The sequence below is a fragment of the Pleurodeles waltl genome, chromosome 1_2, assembly GCF_031143425.1.
Source record: "Pleurodeles waltl isolate 20211129_DDA chromosome 1_2, aPleWal1.hap1.20221129, whole genome shotgun sequence".
Classification (NCBI taxonomy): domain Eukaryota; kingdom Metazoa; phylum Chordata; class Amphibia; order Caudata; family Salamandridae; genus Pleurodeles; species Pleurodeles waltl.
The window spans coordinates 265,093,449-265,115,360 of NC_090437.1; the positions used below are offsets into that span (position 1 = coordinate 265,093,449).

A 21,912-nucleotide genomic window follows, 5' to 3' on the forward strand; every position below is an offset into this window, starting at 1 on the left:
TACACTTTAATCAATTTTATATGTCCTACCTTAACCATACACTGCACCCTGCCCTTGGGGCTACCTAGGGCCTACCTTAGGGGTGTCTTACATGTAAGAAAAGGGAAGGTTTAGGCCTGGCAAGTGGGTACACTTGCCATGTCGAATTTACAGTTAAAACTGCACACACATACACTGCAATGGCAGGTCTGAGACATGATTACAGAGTTACTTATGTGGGTGGCACAACCAGTGCTGCAGGCCCACTAGTAGCATTTGATGTACAGGCTCTGGCACCTCTGGTGCACTTTACTAGGGACTCACCAGTAAACCAAATATGCCAATCATGGATAAACCAATTACATACAATTTACACAGAGAGCATATGCACTTTAGCACTGGTTAGCAGTGGTAAAGTGCTCAGAGTTCAAAAGCCAACAGCAGCAGGTCAGAAAAAATAGGAGGCAGGAGGCAAAAAGACTGGGGATGACCCTGCAAAAAGGGCCATTTCCAACACCCCCCTACCAAATGTAATAAATAGTTGGGTGCAGGGGCTTTCAGTCAGGTATTGTGAGGTGTCTGTCGGATTTCACTTGGGATTTTTAAATACGGAGAATAAAAAAAACACACACATGTGCGTTTGCACATACAGACACAGTCATAACTCTGTCTTTGTTTTGAAGCTCTTATAACATGGTTATTTTTCTAAATTCTGTGGGCCTCATTTACAACAAACTGGTGCATTGATCACGATGCGCTTGTTTGCTTGTGCTGGAACGCTTCCTTGCATAATTTAAACCTGATGCAGGTATAATGCGGCGCAAGGGTTTACAAATTGGTGCAATGGTACCATTGTGCCAGTTTGAAAATATTGCATGGGGTGGGGGACTGCTCTACTATAGCGTAAAGGCGCAAGGAGTTTGTAAATGAGCCCCTGTGTTTAAAGAACATCTCACAATCCCCCTCCCCAGTCTTTCCGACCAACCTACGCCCCTGATGGTGCCTGGAGGGTGCACTCTTAAAGTTATCACGAAGTGCCTTGTAAAGGTTTCAGATTTTATTTTAAATGTGCAAAATAGCAACTGACATTATTTTACATTTCCAGGGGCGTTCTCTCTTCCTGTTCGGCTCAAACACAACCCACCATATTTTAAACTTTCGTCCACACCGCTCAGCCGATAGCAGATCTGCCTGGCCTCCGGGCTGAGTGGAAGTGCTGGGAGGCTCTTGTCAGCAATGCCATGGATAGTCAGAGCCCTTGCAGCGTGTGCTATCAGCTCTTGGCGACAATAGCGTAGCAAAGTGTATTATGCATGGGCATTACTCCACAGTAGGCACCGGGTAAGTATAAAATCGAAAGTTTTAAAAGGACTTTCAAAATCATAGGAAAGGAACATAAGCATGGAAAAAGTCGTTCATGCAAGAGCTCTGTGAATTAGGCTATAAGTATAAAGTGAGAATTCTTTCCAACTTCCAGCAAACAGAAACTATCATGTCAAGGAAGCCAGCGGTGTTTATTTACATGGTGGGGCCCTTGATGAAACAGTATTTTTATTAATATAAGGTTTTAGTAAGCTCAGCAAATGGACCACGTTTATTTCTATTTTTCTTGTCGGCGATAACATTTCCAGCAGAAATGACATACAGAAGAAAAATAAGGGTTTATTGCATAATAATTGTAGTGTATTGCTTTGACTTTGAGGGGCATATTTATGAGCTCCTTGTGCCATCATTGCATCACTTTTTGTTATTCAGCAGCGCAGCAAACCTTGAAACCACATCTATGAGGCCACCCAAAGCCACTTTGCGTGGCTTTGAATGGCCTCATAGACATGGAGTAAGGCAAGGCAGCGCAAATCACCATGCTGCCTTACTCTGCACCCGGGAGGCGTTCCATGGGTGTTGAGGTGGGTTTTCCCATGCAACACTCATGGATTTTGATGCATCCTTAGAGTTACAAGACTTTGTTAAACTGGGTATGCGCCAAAACCTTATGCCTCTCCAGGGAGACGCAACGAGGATAAACATCTTCATTTCTCCATGTTTTTCCTCTTTCTATTTGTGTTGCAGAATGCAGCACACATAGAAAGAGGAAAAAGCTTCCCAGTAGTGCCCCTTCCTGCACTAAAACAATGCTGCAGGCAACAATGCTACTTGGATCTAGGCAGCCAATTGTGTGCCTGCGCAAGGGCAGAGGACAGGAATGCGACGTATGCTAAAGATACAGTGCATTCCTGCCCTTTTGCTGGGGCAGTGCCAAGTCCCCAAAGATATGCCCTGGTTGTCTGATGTGGGATAAGATATTTACTGCATCTGATAACCAGTCAAAGTAGGGTTCAAAATTTATCGGGTGCAATTAATGGCACGTATTCTAAGTTTTATCCAAAACAAAAAACATAACCTGAAAGTTGGTTCTTAGCGTGCCAAATTTTGTATGTTCCACTATATGCACTGGGGTTTTTTCCCCTCATAAGTTCCACAGGTTTAACATGAAATGTATCTGGGGTGGTGAACTTAGCAGCACCCTGTAAACACCAGATGCTGTTAACCTCACACAATTAGTAATTGGGTAAAAATCCTGAGTCATGTTTGAAACAGAAATTGAGGTCTTGTTACATCTCCAAAGACCCAAAGTCTTTCTAGATTACTATATGGTCCCCACCACTGCAACCCACAGCCACATGATATCAATGCTTGGCCTTAGTGCCATCTCCGGAGATCAGGAGGCAAAGTGTAACTAATGATCCTCACTAAGCCAAAATTGTAAATATATGTACTTTTACGTTTGTTTTCTTATATAACATAGCAAAGGATCTGGATTATTGTTTGTATTAACTGTTTACTGTACAACAGCTCATTTACATTACCCCAACCACTCCCACTTTGGCTTATGCTAACCACTTTTGAGCCCACCACATTTTAATATCCTATGCAGATTATGAAAATGCAGATGGAAGAAGTGAGCTGCTCATCTTTTTGATTGTTATAAGAAGAAAGAGAATATGCCTTTTTTAATTGCACACACAAATGAAAAAATGAAGTTAGCTTTACTTAATTATAAAATATTTAATAGCTTTAATGCATATTTTATAATTAAATAATAAATGTGCATTATTTTATATATTTTTATCATTAGTTTATATTTATTTATATTTTAACTGTTTTAAATCATTTAATTCATTGTGACATTATTTCTTATAGGTTTTTTTTTATTAAGTCCATACCTTCATTATTTTCTGTGGGAGGTTGTTGCAGTCCTGGTGGTTGCCTAAATGTAACACTGGACTTAATACAAAAATGTAAGTTACTACAAAAGTGCAGTTTATGAATTCAGAAAATTAGTAAACTTACTCAAAAGTGTAAACTTACTCATAAGAGTGTTTGTGAATCAGGCCCAATGCTTTTACATTAGTAATCCCCAAAATCAGACAGGAGACTGTTCAGGATGTAAAGTGGTACAAAGATCAAGTCATTAATGTTGAGTCATGAAAAAACCTATGTAGTAGAAGCCACGTCACACACCATGTCACATCGCTGAATTAGTCTTTGTTCCCTAGGGCCTGTGCATCGCAGAGCATAATTGTAATTGTTGCCATTGCCTTAGGGTACAGAGCCCTCCTCAGAAAAAGTAGGATCATAGGCATACCCTTGAAGGTGTTCCACATATATGTAGGCAGCTGAAAGGACTCATAGGAAAGGAGGAGATAGGGTTTACCACTAGGTTTGAACTAGCTAACTTCCTTCCCATTTTTCCTCTCCACAATGCCGCACGGAACCCAGGCAATGAGTACTGGCACTCAATTTCTACATCGAAGGTGTTTGCCAGGCTTCTGCTGTGGCCTGCGTGAGAGCGAGAACCTTGATATTGGAACGGTTCTGCCTCCCGCTTCCAAGGCTTATGTAGGCTGTTAATGTTCTTTTAACTTTTTTACACTTTGCAATGCTTATGTTTGATTATCAAGGATAAACACCTATGCCTCATGCACCCTATTGTCTTTATTTAGACCAGTCCAGCTTTGATAGCACCACTCCCATCTGGAGGGGGGGGGGGGGTTGCCTGTGTTCTAACTCTCCACATGGACTGCTTTTGAAAAAAGGAGCAATGATCAGTAGAACTCTTACACCAAAGCAAAAACGTCCACTGTATTTGATATTAATAACATTTACAATAGAAAAAAGAAAGTGCAAAGGGTCGCCGACTGCAAGCCAGATGTAATAATTGCTACTGCTGGTTACTCCCAATTGTCTTTCATGGTTGGCAAGTAGGGTGCACTGCCCCGTTGTTGATCAAACTATATTCACGTGACATTACATTAATGCCAACCGTATTCTGAGGCTCTGTTTGCTTATATCAAACTGAACCTTTAACTTGATGGGTATTTTCCATGGCTTTCACTGAGGATGCGCAGTCTATCAGGTGTCACATTTAATATACTATGGTCACTATTCTCAGTCAGGCAGAGTGGGAGTATTGTATGGAATTTTGCTCTCTGACTCACATTGGGCAGGTTGTTCCACACCCATTTTTCAGAGTCGGAAAGGACCCTAACTGATTTATGCACCGAGACATCCTAGTTGCAACAATTGAAGGAAGCTTTGGCTGCAACAGCAACCAAGTCTCATTTCCCAAGTATGTTTTAAACAGAAAAAAATCCCTTTCCTTCTCCAACTCCCCTCACCCCCTCCTGCACCTCCTACCCACAGGTTCCTGCATACTTTTACCACCTGCTTAATTTGGTGGTAAATGTATGCTTTATAACTCAATTGAATTAGAACTTTCATGTGGTTTTATTACCGGTAAAATTGGTCCCATACAGTAATACCCCATACCAGATCTTTATATTTGTATATGCATGGTACTGGTGTGGATTTACCACACAGTAACAGTAAAATGGCATGCAATGTTACTATTACCCGAGAGCAGTGCAATTTGTAATCAGGCTTCTAGTGGTGCACCTAGTGTGTTTGCTTTATACAGTACACTTGATTCAATTAATCACGTTTTCAATTGTCCTAACACTGTTATAGCAAGGACACCTCCACTCATTCAGGCCAGGATGAGCAATATATTGGCTTGTATATTTACCTGTTTACACACACTGTGGTGTGTAAGGAGATCACCGAGAGATTAAGAATGTATTTAGAAAAGGTGTTGCCTCTCGCACCTAGCCACAAGGGAACAATCCCCTTTAGGGGCCAACATTACATTTGAGGTCTTGGCGTCGCATTAATTTCTGACAAACCCGACAGGGGAAGAAGACAGATTTCTGAGAAAAATCAACAAGGGGCCAATGAGTTTAAGGCACACCTCCCTCATGGACAATTTTAAGAAGTGACTAATAAGTATTGGTTTATTTATATTGAGCACTTGCCAAAATGTGAACCTCGTAAGGCAAGCATCCATAGATGGAGCAGTTGCATGGTGTGGGGATAGCCCATTGACAGTGTACCAAATCGTGTCTTCAACAAAAATACGGATTAAAAAGTTGTGGAATAATGACAGCTGATGATCAAAGTCATAATTTCACAAGCTAGTTCATTGGTTTGTATTTTACATAATATTATTCACTTTAAAAATAGATAGCTGGTGCACAAGGCTTGTCTTTGTCATTAACCGCTGAGAGATGGCAACTGTTCCCCTTTCCTTGTGTAGCTGTCACTTTTTCAAAATTACCATCCGTAACTGAAACGACTAATGCCATCTTCACAGGGCTGAATGAGGAACCAAAGCAGATCTTGCAAAAGTGCTCAAACTGGCTTCAGTCCGTCCCTTCCTATCCTACGTCTAGCTCTCTTTTCTTCCATCCATTCTCTCTTTCCTTTTCTCCTCACGCTCTTCTCCATCACCGAGCTCTCGCTCTCCCCATCCCTCGCCTTCTCTTTTGTAGCCCTCTGTGCTTGTTACAAATCATCTCGAGGATCTGGGGAAAGTGACAGAGGCCCCAGCAGCTCCCTGGGCTTCTAAAAACCGGCGTCCAATGTCTCGAACCCACAGAGGAAATGCCTTGTGGAATAAAAGCCCGTCCGGGCCCGCAACTTCATTATTTACAAGACTAACACACCTGGGGCCAGATGTAGCAAGCAGTTTTGCCCATTTTGTGTCTATGGGAAAATGTGTTCGTACATATGGCCCCTGCTAACTAATATATATATTAGTAGGGCAGCCATGTTTTATTTTCAAGCCGATTATATTATTCTTGTAGTATGCTTAACTATCCTACAATGCACTTAAGCATTTATGCCACCTATTACTGAGCATAGGTGAGGAATGCAAAGTATCACGTGATCTCTGGAGGTGAAATCTGCAGGAGGAGCTAAGCATTATTCATCTGGCTTTAGGGTAAGATCATGAGAGGAGGAATATGGAGAAAATGTTTAATGCAAAAACTGCTTCTAATTGAAATTATAGGTATAGAGCTCTGAAACTGCCTGTTCTTAGGGATGAAAATACCTTTGCCAGGCTCTTTGGAGTGCCCACCTCAGGCATGGAACGAATAAGCAAAGCTTTCTCCTGGCTTACTAACCCCATTGCCCACCCTTGCCATGTAGAGGTGGCCTTCAGTCTTAGTAATCATATCACACCACTCGCGTGGTAATAGCAAAACCTTTTCCATAAAAAAAACAGCTGGTATGAAGAAGAACATAGCTGTTTTCAAAATGGCTCATTGGTTCTTTTGTATAGCCAATGCTTGAAAAAGATGACAGCTAATACAAAATGGCCACGTCAGATCATCGCTGATAGTTATATCGAAGACCACAGATATGCTTCGACCTTGCTGGGCATCCATGGTGAGGTGACAGGGCGAGCTTAGGATCCATATCTACAAATATATGTGCTATTTAGGATGACTCAATAAAGAGATCGTCAACACTTAATGAATCAACATAAACTGTTGGTAATTATACGCCTTGTTACGCAGCTTGACAACATGCTTCACGAATGAAAATGAACCAGTCACATTTGCATTCATAATAGGAGACTGAGCCTCACTTAAGCTTTAAATACTTTCAGTCTTCAGAGCAATTAGCAAGGGTAATATTCAGGTTTGCTTGGGGTTATGCCACGACCGTCACCATCAATAGGAAATTATGTATTTTACTTCAATTAATACAATTATTTTAGCGGCTGTGTTTCGCAGAATAATGCTAGACAGTGACGCAGAATACAAACATACTGGATTTTTCATCAGTATAACCAGGAGGAGGATCGAACCCCCTTTCCTCACCAATGGTCCTTTATATTCCTGTTGAGAAATAGGTTTCACATTTTGAAGATTCATCTTGCTAAATCATGGCAGCACTTACTGCTCAGAAGTATTTGATAGCTGCAGAGTTATTTTTCATTAAAAACTAATTACAACACAGCCTCGGTAGAATATTTTTGTAAACGTGATGTTTCATTTTTGTATTTGTTACGGAAATATGGCTTCAAAAATATTTGATCCCTTTACAGAGAGCAGTAATACATTTACGCTTGAATTACGAGAGAATAATTATTTGTTACTGCACGAGCAAATAACCTGACTCGCCTTTTAAGGCATGGGCAAAGTGGGCAATTACCCAGGGCACCTACCTACTTTGAAAGGCCTGTCCTGTAAATGTTCAAAAGCAGTGCTATAATTCTCACTCTTGCATCAGTTCCTGCTGTGATGTAGGATTTATTTGTTATTGTGAATATCCAGCAAATAAAACTCCAACTTCAAGCGCTATGTGCATATTTTAGTCTAATACTAAGAACTAGTTCCGTAAAAATCCACCCAGTTGCACTTACTGTGTATTTTCTCCAGTGAACTATTATGGCACTTTAATCCTCCTTTTTTCAGTGAATTTCTGTTTTTTTTTTAACATAAACCAAGATATTATTATCAAACCTAACTACAATGTCACTTTATCCTTCGTTTATTCCAGTGAATTTCTGTTTTTTTATCATATTTAAAGTTGAGCATATGCCTAACCCTCTATGCCAAGCTGTGGCCAATCCCGCCTTTGGCTGTGCATAGCAGGGGGTTGGGCACAGGACTTAGCCTCCCGCTAGGCCTGGCACCCATCCCTTTGTGGACGTCCAACACTCTACTGTGCACCGCCACAGGCTGTGTTCATCAAGGTTTTGAGCATGGGCCTTAACTTTAACAATAGTCAGAGTTACCTCCCCTCCACCAAAGGAAAAAAGTAGCTGATTAGATGAGAAGGATGTGGGTCCTTCTCAAGTAATAAGTCTGCAACTTTCTGTCTACTGGAAACCTATTACTCGGGGGGCTGTTAAACTAGCCCTCAGGCGAGTAAAAGGAAGACATCCTATAATCATTTTCCAACCACTGTTTTTGCTTATAAAAAGGAAAACTACTTTATCACACACATTAATCAAAACTGTTCATTTATATACAACTACATACAAGCAGTCAAGTATAAATAGATATGGTGACACCCTCATAAGCATCCTTACCCCTATCGAGCTCTGAACTTTAAGACCATTATAGCCCCCCACCACATATGCACAACATAAAGGGGTTTTGTTATCAAAGAGAAGGGCTACGGGTTTTGTCAGGATGTCAACCCTTTCATAAAAGCAGAAATATATCATAAACAGACCAATGCAACACCATTACAGCTTCTAGGAATGGTACCACCTTGCAATGACATGTAACGAGTCACTTAATATTGTGATAATGATGCACTTCTATGGGTTTTACTAATACATAAAATAGGGTCAAAAAAGCATTAAGATTTCAAACAAATAGAAGTAAACATATTTTCTTTAATTTCAACATGCTGTAATCATAGGCATCAAATCTACTAATTGAAGTCACCCATGCAAATGCAAAATTCTAGGAGTAATTAAAATGGTGTGAAAACTCTCCTTTTAATCCCATATGAAACTTGAGGGTGCCTAAAAGAACAACTTTAGAAGACTGTTCTGTGGGGTCTGTCTTACTCCTGGCAGCCCCACAAACATTTATAGTTTCATTGGTGGACTAATAACCTCTGTGAGGCACCACAAGCAGAATAGGCACATTTTAAAATTCCCTTAAAGGTCATATAGGGCACACTACTTAATACTAAGCAATTAAGCAAGTGAAAATACCTGTGGCGACACCATTCTACTAGTCCATCTCCATAGTGAGCCCTTAACCTGAAGGCCATGATGCCCACCATATATACTGGACACATTTTTAGATTTTTAAAGGGGTGCAGGTATGTAAAGACATGCCTATAGGCTTTGACAGTGTATCACAATATTTGTAAAAACAAAAATAGATCTTAACTGATCAAGGCAACATCATTATACCTACTAGGAATGGCACCACCTTACAGTGACATTGTATACATACATACATACAGATATTCACTTTTAAATTGGTGATAATAAAAAACATTAAAACATTCTTATGACTTCCATCAAAAGATATAAAGTATTATCGTCTTTAGCTCATATTTTATAACATGGCAAGCACGGCTTTTGGACCCGCCAAGTAAGTAAGAGCCTCTGAGCATAGCTAAATATATATATCTATATATATATATATATATATATATATATATATATATATATATATATATATAGATATATATATTTATTTTCAATGAAAAAAGCAAAAGTTAAGCCTTTATATAGTTAGGAAATTTATATTTATTCTTCCTGTACAAACCAAACTTGAAATACACAAACGTTAGAAATTCGACAGTTATCGTGTTACAGTTACATCTTAAATTTATAATTCACACATCACCTTTAAATTAATCGAACTTTATTCTTTAGCTACATATGAAAGTTAAACTACAGAAAATGTACATTTCTAACCTTATACTTCTACCTTAAATTTATCATTTAAACAACACCTTCAAATTATTGCAAATCATGCAACTCCTTACAGTGCATTCAACTCTGTACAAACACTACATTAAGTATAGCTCACACCTTCTTCATGCACTGCATATAACGTTTTATATGATCTCCCTTATGCCATGTAAAATAATAGTATTTACAAGAACAGTTAGGACACTACAAATCAAATATTTTTGTGAGAACTAGAGTGATGGGATTTCTCTACAATGCTTACAACAGTTTGGGTGAATTAAACCCTCAATGATTGTAAACACCTCCATCCTTTAAGATAATATCCACCGAGTGGTCTCTGTTACCAACGATCATAGGAATGCATTTATTTGGTGTGCAAATAGGTGTGACTCTTGGATGCAACTTCTTTTCCCCCAAACTGTATAACTACTGCTACCAGCCGAGACCTATTGTAAAAGAGTAAAGAAGGTCTCCTTCCTGCAACTGTAGAATTTATTGGCCAATTTATTATCACTCTTGTTTCTGGGTACACCCAGGGTGTTCTTAGAAAACATTAAAATTGATTTTTGATTGTTCTTTTTGGATTAGAGGCTTCTGAAACTGAGGTCCAATGGAAAAAAATACAGAAGAAGGTCAGAGATAAGGAATGGTGGGATGGGTAGGTGGTGTAATACATTTTTAACTTTCATTCTCACTTCAAACATCATATGATGAAACATCCGGTGATGTAGCAGGGCAATGGTAACTTCACCTACTTACATGGTGATGATGATTTTCTGCCACAACTAATGAGAATATGGAAATTTATAGGGAACACATTGGACATGATGGTGATGCTGGTATACTGCAGCGATGCCCCACCAATGACACATTTAAATATTTAGAAATTTGTTGTTAAGTATTCTTCTGTTTTCTCTCTACAGGTGAAATTTGGAAACTATGCCTTTGTCTGGGATGCAGCAGTACTGGAGTACGTGGCCCTGAATGACCCTGACTGCTCCTTTTACACCATTGGGAATACCATAGCAGACAGGGGATATGGGATTGCGTTGCAGCATGGTAGCCCATACAGAGACATTTTCTCACAAAGGTAAGAAGGAGGACAGATGTGTATGTTGAAAAAGTATCCTAATATAAGTCTGGCTTTGTATTACATATCAATTTGATTTCAATCTCCATATTTTCTGGGTAATTTGAGACACTACATTAGATTTGAACAATAAAAATACTAATGCGATAAATGTGTGCTACTTCCTTTTAAATATGAAACTTCACAGATAAGCAGTAAATCTCATTCTGGATGTAGTTAATGAGGGTGTTTCACTGACCAGACCACAACATAAATGCTTAATTTAGAGCTCACATACTTTAATTCAGGAATGCAAACTCATTTTTGGTTTTCACAAAATGTGAATTTTTACAAACACATATATGATCACCTAACATTGACCTTTTATAATCTCCTTTTATCTGTGAATAAATATGTTCACAGGATTGGGTTGTGCATACCTACCTAACTACCATACCTGGGTGCATACCTACCTAACTAAGTGGAATTAATATCAGACACACCTGAGCCCCATTTAGATCCATTATTTTATTGCCCACTGTACCTCAACAGATATTCATATCAGACGTCATTCTGCTCAAATGGCAAAAGTCCAACCCAAGACCCCAGGAACTCAAGCATCCCTACAATGATCTCAGTCTGTTTGGAACTCATCACTGAGGTGTTGCTTGAATCAATTGCGTAGTGAACATATCTTTTCCTCCCAGTGTGCCACTTCAGACAATGACCAAATACACATGATCCTGCTCCAATTGGAACAGTGCGGAAGGAACCCCCACAGTGCATCTCAAAATGACCAGACAAGATACCTTCTAGATAAGAATGCAAACAATACAAGGCAGGTCCTGTCATATTTCACCTTATCATTAAGGGGCTTCTTCAGTCCAGAGTCACAACCAGCACGGGAAACCGGGCTTGGCTCATCTGCCACTCTTAGGTGATCTCATTTTGAAAAGCAGAACAATCATAGGTGGAAATTTGAATTAATCTCAGCTACTGGTAATTACTAGTGAATGCATTCTAGTCCATAATTTGTAGCCCATTATGTTACTCCAGACAGAGAACAGCAATAAGCAAATTTGACTTGCTCGTGCTTCAATAGGAACAGTCTAACTTGAAGCACCAGGCCAGTGCCCCTCTTGTTCAGAGGACAAAAAAACCCTATTCTATTTGGGTCTCTTGAATGAAGTGCTACTTGTGTCCAATTACACAGTGAGCACATGATGAATGACTTGCCTTTTCAATCACAGTCACTGTCTCTTGCTTAAATACCAAAAGTGATATCCGGATTTGCTTGGATTGCTTTTAGCCACTGATAATTACTAGGAACAACAATTCAGTCCATAGTGTTTTGCTGGTGCTGCCACCCTTTGATGGAGACCAGCCAAATGCAAATCAGATTTGGTCTTGCTCCATTAGGTGCAGTCCAGCCCAAACCCTCACAGTCCAGCCGTAAACAATTGACCATGTTTGCTTCAGACAAACATTATGAATCTAAGAGTACACTGTTCCTATCTAGATAGTTTATTAGAGTGAACAAAAATCTACAGGAGCAAGAACCCTCATGCATCGCAATGGATGACTGGCTTCATCATTGGGACAGCTCCTCGTTAGGCTAGTACTGCAATGCCTAACGGGCTCCCCCCATGGGGGAGCTCTTAACCGGGGTGCTCAAAATAGTCGCACATCCAAAAGCATTTGTTTAGACTGGGTGCCCAATTCGAAGAACCCAAATGTAAATGGAGTGAATAGAACAAATTAAAATTGGTTCATCATCAACAAATATCACTCATAATTTAATCAGTTTTATGTGATGAAGACCAAGATTAAAAACAAGGCAGAGAGTCGAGGGTGATGAATGATGTTCACCCACTCTCAAAAAAACGAGGATAGACACTATACGGTATCACTCTATAGCAGGTCTACATGTTTCGCGTCGGAGTGGTCCAGCCGGATCCTATGACGCTTCTTCAGGACCAAAAGGAAATCTACTCCAAAATGCCAGAACTAATATTCAACAATGTCTAAGAATAAGTAGTCACTTACTTAGTTCTACTCGTACGAAAAAGTCACCCTAAGTAGATAAAACATAACCCATGATCAGATTGTGTCATTCAAAATGCAAGGTTAGTGCATATGTGAAGTTAGTATAGATTACAGTGTCTCACACTAGTGAAAAAATCTAAAAAAGGCAGCTTACCATCCCCAATTTCAGGATAGTGCTTAAAGGATCAAGGTCAGGAAAAGGAACTAATATTCTGTTGATGCATAATCAAGAGAGGTTAGAATAACAAGGAGTTCACAAACATCCTTGGCTCACAGATCGCCAAATCAAGTCACTGCTAAGCATGGAAACCGTTATCATTATTAATATGGCATTAATGTCAGCAAAGAGAACCATAATTCATAGAAGAATGTCATGAGTGAGTGTTGATGGAGGAATCAGTAATCATCTCAAAACTTCAGTCATAATTTTATGGTTAAAAGGATTTGTCGTAAGTGATTGCTTTTGAAACCTCTTGCCATCGATCTGGTATCGGTCAATAGTACCAAGGTTAGAGCCAATGTAGGACTGAAGATTATCTAGTCTTACATATAATCAACGTTCAGAGAGAGTGGATAAATGTTATGACACTCATACGAGTCAACTATGTGATTTATAAAGGGAAATTGAACATTCATAAGTGAATGCTCGTAGTATGTCGCTGGTTAACTGAGTCAATACGCATTGTTGCAAAGTGAAAAAAATCGGCAAAAGAAAAACGGAAAAAAGGTGGGGATAGACGAGAAAGAGGCACAGGAAAAGACTTACTTCTCATTCCTTGGCAGTAGGCTGATTAACCTACCCTCGAGACCCGTGTCCTTATCGAACAGAGGTCCAACGTTCTGCCGAGGTTTTTGACGAGGAAACCCGATATGCGAACCCGGAAATAGTTGCTGGTTCGCATCTAGTAAAAAGGGAAAACGGACTACAGCCCGTAGTTTTAAGGAGGATAATGGCCTGAATAAGGGACTACAGATACGGAGTCGTTTTATTGAGCCTGGAGTTGAAAATGTACAATACAGAAGATCGAAAATATCCTATTAGGTGAAAAAAGTGGGCGTACATAAAACTGGAAAAGCACACGATATATATAACGCAATTATACATGTGTGTGTATAAGGATGTTATTAACAGGACTAGCAAGACATGGTAAATGTAAAAACCCCCACGGAGACATACAGGTATTTGCCTAATACAGGGAAAACGCAAAAAATAAAAATAGAGAAAAAAATAAAAAGAATTACTGTCAGCTAATGATTGTTATCGATACTAGATCAGAATCATACGAGGTTATATGAGGAATACTCGATGTATTATTCATTAAACAAAGGGGGGAGAAAGAGTTATGATCAGAGGGCAGTCCAAGGTATATCATCATTTAATCCCTGTGACGCTGTCCCTAATTTAAAAATCCATCGCTGTTCTATTCTAAAAAGTGAGTTAGAACCGTTAGGGAGATTTTTAGGGGCTTCAAGGACCACCCATCGAAGTTCATCTGGCGTATGGGGAACATCCAAAAAATGGGCACATAGTTTTGTAGTTACTCTCTGGCATCTAATGTTACTTCTGTGCTCATTTATCTGTATTTTCACTGGTCGAGTTGTCATTCCTACATAACGTAAGCCACAAGGGCATGTGACCATATAGATACAGTTCTTGGAGTTACAGTTGGTGTGTCTTTTTAGAGACCATTTGCCAATAGGGTCAAGGTCAAGTGATGTCATTTTACTTGTTAGCGAGCACACGTTACAATTGCCACAAGGGAAGTGACCCTCAACAGGTGGAAGGTCCCATAGTGTTTTTTGTAACGGGACATCATGTTTTTGTGGACGTGTGTGGATCACTATATCTTTAATATTCGAAGTGCGCTTAAAGGCGAAGATGGGTTTTGGTATAACAGAACCTCCACTCTCTAAAATAGACCACCGTTTGTTGAGCACTTTTTTAATGGTATTAGACAGTGGAGTGAATGTGGTGACACAGGTTATACGTGTCTGCGGAGTCCTTATATTTTTTTCAAGTAGACTTTCCCTGTGATTATTTCTCGCTCTCTTGCGGGCGGCGTTTACGTCTTAGCTGGATAGTGTCGAGCATAAAGTTTAGTTTGAAGAATGTCAGCCTGTCTATCATATTCATGAGTAGAACTGCAATTGCGCCTTAGTCGTAAGAATTGACCCACTGGTAAATTTTCTCTTAGAGCTTTAGGGTGATGGCTTTCATATAGAAGAAGACTGTTTCGATCTGTTGGTTTGTGGTAGGTCCTAGTACTCAGAAAACCATTGTCAATAGTAATCATCAAATCCAAAAAAGGTAGTTGGGTAGTGGATACTGAAGCAGTAAACTTTAGAAATGGATCAAGGGAATTAATCCAAGTTATAAATTCCTCAGTTAATGTTAACGGGCCTTGCCAGATGATTAAAATATCATCTATGTAGCGTTTCCAAAGATTTATGTGATTATCAAAGGGATTTGTTGATGTTAAAATGTATTTTCTTTCGAAATCATACATATATAAACATGCTAAACTAGGGGCAAAAGTGCTTCCCATCGAAGTCCCTGTAATCTGGTGAAAAAACTGTTGTTCGAACTCAAAAAAGTTCTCCGTCAGAGCTAAGGTGGCAAGTTGCATTATAAAAGGTATCGGTGTTGAAAAATCAGTAGAGTCATCCAAAAGTGCTGTCTCAACCACCCTCAGAGTGTCTTCTTGGGGAATGTTAGTGTAAAGTGCTTCCACGTCTAGGGTAATGATCCCCTTTACTTCTCCAGTCAATTTATGGAGTCAATTAAGTTTAGGACATCCTTTGTGTCTTGTAGATAGGTGGAGGAAGATCTCACAAGTGGCTGTAAAAAATGATCGCAGAAGATAGACAGTGGTTCTAGGACTGATCCAATACCCGATACAATGGGTCGTCCTGGAGGTGGTTGAATTCCCTTGTGGATTTTGGGTAAGCAGTAAAAGTAAGGTGTTCTCGGGTGTTCTGTATCAAGGAATTCTGCTTCTTTTGAAGTGATCCATGAATTGCTCATAGCTTCTTCCAAAAGATTTCTAATCTGTTTTTGGAGTCTCTCAGTAGGATCTTGAGTTATCTTTGTGTAATATGTGTTGTCGCTCAAGAGGCGTAAACACTCACGTCTATAATCCACTGAATCCATTATTACAATTGCTCCACCTTTATCTGCTTGTTTAATCACTATGTCAGAGTTAGTAGCTAGCTGTTGTAGTGCCTGTTTTTCTCGTTGAGGAATATTCACATACGAGTTTTTTGGACATAAACAAGAGACATCTGCTAGTACTGCCTTTTCAAATGTGAGTACTTCAGTTGGCATCATCGTTGTGGGAGGTAGAAAAGTGGAAGGTTTTTTAAGGCCCGAATCACCCCTTGGTTCAACTGGTTTATCTTTAAAGAACACATGGAGGCGAATCTTTCGAAAAAATTGAGCTAGTTCAATGTGAAGTCGGAAAAAATCCTCATTGGGAGTGGGTACAAAGCCAAGTCCCCTATTCAAGACATTAGTCTCATCAACTGAGAGGATTTTGTGTGACAAGTTAACCACTAAGTTCTGGGTGTGGGATTCCTTGTGTGGCTCCTTGTCACCATCTGTGGTTCTTCCTTGGACCATTGAACAGATCTGCCTCTTCCTCTTCTTCTGCCTCTGCCCCGGCCGCGGCCTAAAAAAGGCTCGAACTGCATCATGGGACGGGGTTGGAAGAATGGATAAGGTGGTTGCCAAGGTATTGGTTGATTAATAGGGTAAGGAGGATAATTATAGAATGGTTGTGGTCTGCTCTCATCGGTACTCCACCCATCTGACGATGAACCGCTGCTATACTGGCGTGGTTTTCTATATGGGGTGGTTGATTCATCGGAAGAGCGTGACTGATTATCAACGTCATAATCCTCCTTAATATAAGGATAAGCCTTCTCCCTGCTGAACTTTACTATGTCTTTCTGGAGTTTTGTTATCTTCTGCTGAGTTAGAAACTCTTTTGTCTCGTTTAGTTCAGCATTGATTTCTGTAAGATGACATTTAAAGGCTGTCAAAGTAATAGTCGTTTTTATAGTATTTTCCATGGCGGCTATTTGAATGTTGATGGAATCGGCTAAGCGTTTGGAAGTGTTGATGATAAGTATCAGCCAATCTCTGGTGCACTTCCATGCAATTTGTGCCCAGTCTTTTCTAAATGCCAGATCTTGTAGGAAAATTCTAGGTATATTGGCCACTAGTAAACCGTTAGGTGCTATATTTGCTCGTAAGTATTCGGTCATGATGGTGCCATGCATGACTGTCTTGATTAATTTGCGTTTTAGAGTGGAAAGTTTGTTCCATTCTTCCTTAAGGCTTCCTGATGGACTTGATCCTTCGTTACCAAGAATAGAAGGTGCTTGTAATATAGCTGATACCATTTCATCATCATAACTTAAGCCCTGGAAGTCTTCCATGATTATGAAGTACGACTGGGTCAACACGTAAGAATTACGTTTCAGTATAGATAGCTAAAAGGTCCCACAGTATAGCTACTGTACATACAACGGATAAATAGAAGAGGGACCGGGAGATTACAGGTCCAGTGTACAGCCTCCCAATGTAAACGTTATGAATCTAAGAGTACACTGTTCCTATCTAGATAGTTTATTAGAGTGAACAAAAATCTACAGGAGCAGATTGTCTGCTTCAGACAAACAACCAGTTTCAGCCTTGCTTGATCTCATCAGTTAGGTACAGTTGGAGCCAATGGCACAGTAAGCATGGACCCATGTCTGCACGTACCTAATGCTCACTTAGAAGACAAAAATGGGTGGTGAAATGATGGAATTAATCTCTGTCATTGATAATTTGTTGGCGATGCATTCCAGTCCCTGACTTTTTGCTTACTATGCCACCCAAGAGAGACTAGCTGTATGCAAATCAGCATTGATCATCCTCTAGCAAGAACAGCCCTGCTCAAACTGCCAGGTCAGATCCCCTCTAAGTAGGAACACAAGCAAACCCAGACCTATGTCAGCCTATTTGGGCCTCATCGATGAGGTATAGCTTGAGTCCAGTGACACTGTGAATACCCCCAGTCTTGATAAACTGTAGATATTTACTTGAAGTGAGAAAACACACATATGTTGCTTCTAAATACAACTAGACACACTCATAAATGTTTCCCTGACAAAGCCTTTTCTCCTTTCTAATTGTTAGTGCCCAATTGCAACGGTGATTTTAAGATCTTCATCATTATTGCAGGAATTGATTCATTTAATTATAAAACATTGCTGCAATTACACATAATATCAATAGCAATGAATGACCCAATTAGCAACTGTAAATTAATCTCATCTTGTGAGGCCCAGTACAAATGTGATTACATCCTTGCATTAAAACTTCTCCACTTGTTAATTCAAATTCAAAGAGTGTAGAGTTTCAGTGGCTAAGAGAAATATTATTCTTTATAATCTCTAATCTGATATTACTGATTAAGGTAAAAAGTGGAAGAGAACCTATACTGTAGCAGATTTACAAATTCCTATGGTTTCCAGTTCTTGTTGGATTTTGTGGGATATCTACTTCCACTTGATCATAGGCAGAAACATAATTCAGTTTGTGTAGCAGGCTGAGAATGAAAAACCCTTTAATTGTAATCAACTTAAAAGAGGGTTCTGAATTCTTCCAAGAATCTTCTCTTAGTTCAATTCTAAAAATAGCCTTGGAGTGAGTTTACATTTTGAAATCAAGTCCCCTAAGAGCATAGCATTGTAATTGCCTTGCAGATGAGCCATGTCTGTATTCAATTTAACAATGTCTATTAGTAAGGAACAAAGGTCCTGCTCAGTGGTATATTGACAGTAAATAAAGCAGATGGTATCTGCATAGTCCAGATGAAAAAGGAATCTGGCACTCATTGCAAGTTGGACAGATTAGGATGAAGATATTTTCCCTACATGATAATTACTCCATGTTGAGGTATTTGGCACGTGTTGTAATACTTCCTAATCTGAGGCTTCACTTGGAAAATGAAATATAAGATGCAAAATGTTCCATATGTTTTGCCTTTTTATAATCTTTTTTTCCTTGATAAATTTCATCAGGTTTGACCTGCTAGAATCGATCTAGGGTGAACTGCAAGAGTGTAATAATTATTACACCACACTTAATTCTGATCCCGTGGAAACTTTATTTTGCACAGGATTCGGAATTCAGCCCTCTGCTTGTTCGGAGGGACAATGTGAATAGTGTTGCCTTTATGGCACCTCTATTTGGGCAATGGTATCTCTCCTGCCAGATCCCCAGTTCTTGGAAAGGAAGTATTTTAATCCCACTTTATAAAAATTGATCAAATTAATTACAATATAAGTAAAGGCAAGTAGCTCTTTGGATGCAAGTTGGGAGCTATTTTGTAAGTCATTGTTAGAACATCTACTCTTTCTCAAGGTGCACTGTTCACCGTAGAGCAACCAGGGTTTCGAGGGAACCATTCTGTCTTTGATAACATAGCTACATTTCTTGTAAGTTTTTATAACTATGGCTGTTGTAAGTACCAACCCACTTATGCTGCTTTTATTGATTTTAGTACAGTGTTGGTTCATAAGCCATGGGTGAGAATGGATGTCCTCAGAATTCCGATACTGCTGATAGCACTCCATAGAGACACGTGAACTAAGATGCTAATGAGGGCAGACAAAGACCCCATACTGTGCATTGATACACACAATAGACCAAGCAAGTTTGCCTTTCGGCACCTTTATTTCTTTCTCTATAACCTTATGGTTTTTCTCAGATTTTTCAAGATGTTAGAAAATGTCCATCTCTATTTGGGAAGCGTCATCTGCACTCATTAATATTCATGGATGACAATAATATCTTAGGAATGACCCTGAATGGGCTTCAGATGAGACTTAATGCATTACACTGATCAGAGAGATGTCAACAGATTGTTTCATTTAATGGCATGCAGAATGGGAATACAATACCTGAAAATAAAGCTTTTATTTTTTTTAATTTAAAAATGGCAGTTATGTTACTCTCTTAAGGTTTAATGCAGATTTAGTGCCCTGTCTATGTCTGAAGCATTGTATGTTTATATCTGAATCAGAAACTGTCAAATTGATACAACCATACCGTTGGCTTTATAATGCCCATGCAATGAGCAGATTATTTCTTGTTTTAAGAAGTGGGAATATAATGCTGAGAATTAATGAGGGTAAGTGAATAAAAGGTCATAAAATATTATTTTGTTCTCTGTGTCATACAGGAAATTCAAGATTTAAATTGTGCTCTTTTCATGTGATAAATTGAAGCAAGGTTGTCTGTGTTCTCTTAGATATTTGTAAGGAAAAGAAACAGAAGATTGGTTAAGGATGCTGTTAATGACAACAAGAACCCGTCTAATGTCCCTGACAACAATCATGTGTTTACATTTTGAACAATCCTTTTAAGACTGGATTAATTTTTGATATAGCTGTCCTTTTTATTTGTATGTCATTTCATTTAATTCTATTGGAGTTTGTATGTGGAGATCCATGCTGAGATCATGAACAAATATATAAATACCCTAATAATGGGTGTTTGCAATGGTCTGACATGCATATTTCTGCCATGCATATTTCAGAGATTTATTTGCATCAAATACAGGAGAAAGGGTCTTATTACGACTTTGATGGTCCTGAGACAGTCAAGCTCACAGTGGCAGTTCGACAGCTGCAATCATGAATTTCCGACATCCAGATTATGATCCTGGTGGTCGGATGGCCAGGAGACTGCTGCCTCTCAGGGATTTGGCGTTGGCAGCAGTGAAAGTCGTGGTCCTCTGAATGTGAATGTATTTCCAGTCCACACTGTGTTAAGAAGTATTCAAACAAAACGTCTGTTGATATCATCCAGTGACTAGCCTAACACTCCTTCTTGAGCTGAAAAGTATCTCTTTTTATTCATGAGTTCTGCTTCGCAAGACATTTAGGGCCTAATTTAAATTTTGGCGGAGAGAAATACTCCATTGCAAATGTGACAGATATCCCGTCCGCCATATTACGATCCCATTACATCCTGTGGGGATCGTAATACAGCTGAAGGGATATCCGTCAAGTTTGTGACGATGTATTTTATCTGCCAAGATCTACATCAGGCTCTTAGCCACACTTCCATTCATAAAGTTGGAATTAGAAACAATGGTCTGGTAATTGGATTCATTGAACAGGAACAGGCAATTTTCTATTTCTGAGGCTGGCAAAGCAGTGATATTATCATTACGCTTGAACGCATTCAACTGGTTACACCTCAGTTGTCTCCTATTTCAAGACAATTTCCACCTGCGAGTTCAGCATTGTACTAGAATCCACATTCTGTTGAATGGGAAATTCAGAACCATGTTCACAAAATTATGGCCACTATTGTCACATTCGACTGACCATATTCCTTTTTACCAATATCCACTAGCATTCCACTGAGGCCGGCATGGATATTGGTAAAATGAATATGGTCTATTGAAGATGCCTCTATAGGTTTTCGCTAAAAGCCTGATATAGATTCTGAAGTCCGGAAACATGTAGCTAAATCTCTAGGACATATTCACCCTGAAGATCAAGCTTGGTCATGTAATAAGCAGTAACCGACACACCTCTTCATCTGTTATTTGCCAGTTCCCTTTCTTCAAACCTTAGGTCTGCTTTCCTTATTAGGCTATAAAGACAGTATACAAAGTAGAGATTTCCATAGTTTTCACTTATCCTCATTAAATTCTAAAATAATTAATGACACCACTAAATGTATGGAAAATATGTACCCCAATGCAATTACTAGAATAATTACTAATGTACTTACATTTTGGCATGGGTTTACAGAATAATTTTTGATCGTGGACTTGTGTGACAGATTAGCCGTTATCAAAGTCAAACTCACATGTGAAGTGTGGGAGCTTGATAGGACAGTATTGCTTCTTTCTATGGTTCATGTCTTTCACCATAGAAGTGTTAACAAGTGGCAGTAAAAGATTTGAAGAATTTTATTAGGTAGAAGAATCAGCTTTGCATAGTATTTTTTAAT

General features: G+C 39.3%; 1 protein-coding gene across 2 annotated transcripts in view; it reads left to right on the forward strand.

The window, feature by feature from the left end:
* The window catches only part of GRID2 (glutamate ionotropic receptor delta type subunit 2), a 2,834,743-nt gene that overhangs the window by 2,347,999 nt on the left and 464,832 nt on the right, over nucleotides 1-21,912 (forward strand). For both annotated transcript variants that reach the window (XM_069238009.1, XM_069238018.1), the window contains exon 14: nucleotides 10,699-10,865. In XM_069238009.1, the coding sequence (XP_069094110.1) occupies nucleotides 10,699-10,865 (167 nt within the window). The remainder of the gene's footprint in view (nucleotides 1-10,698; nucleotides 10,866-21,912) is intronic.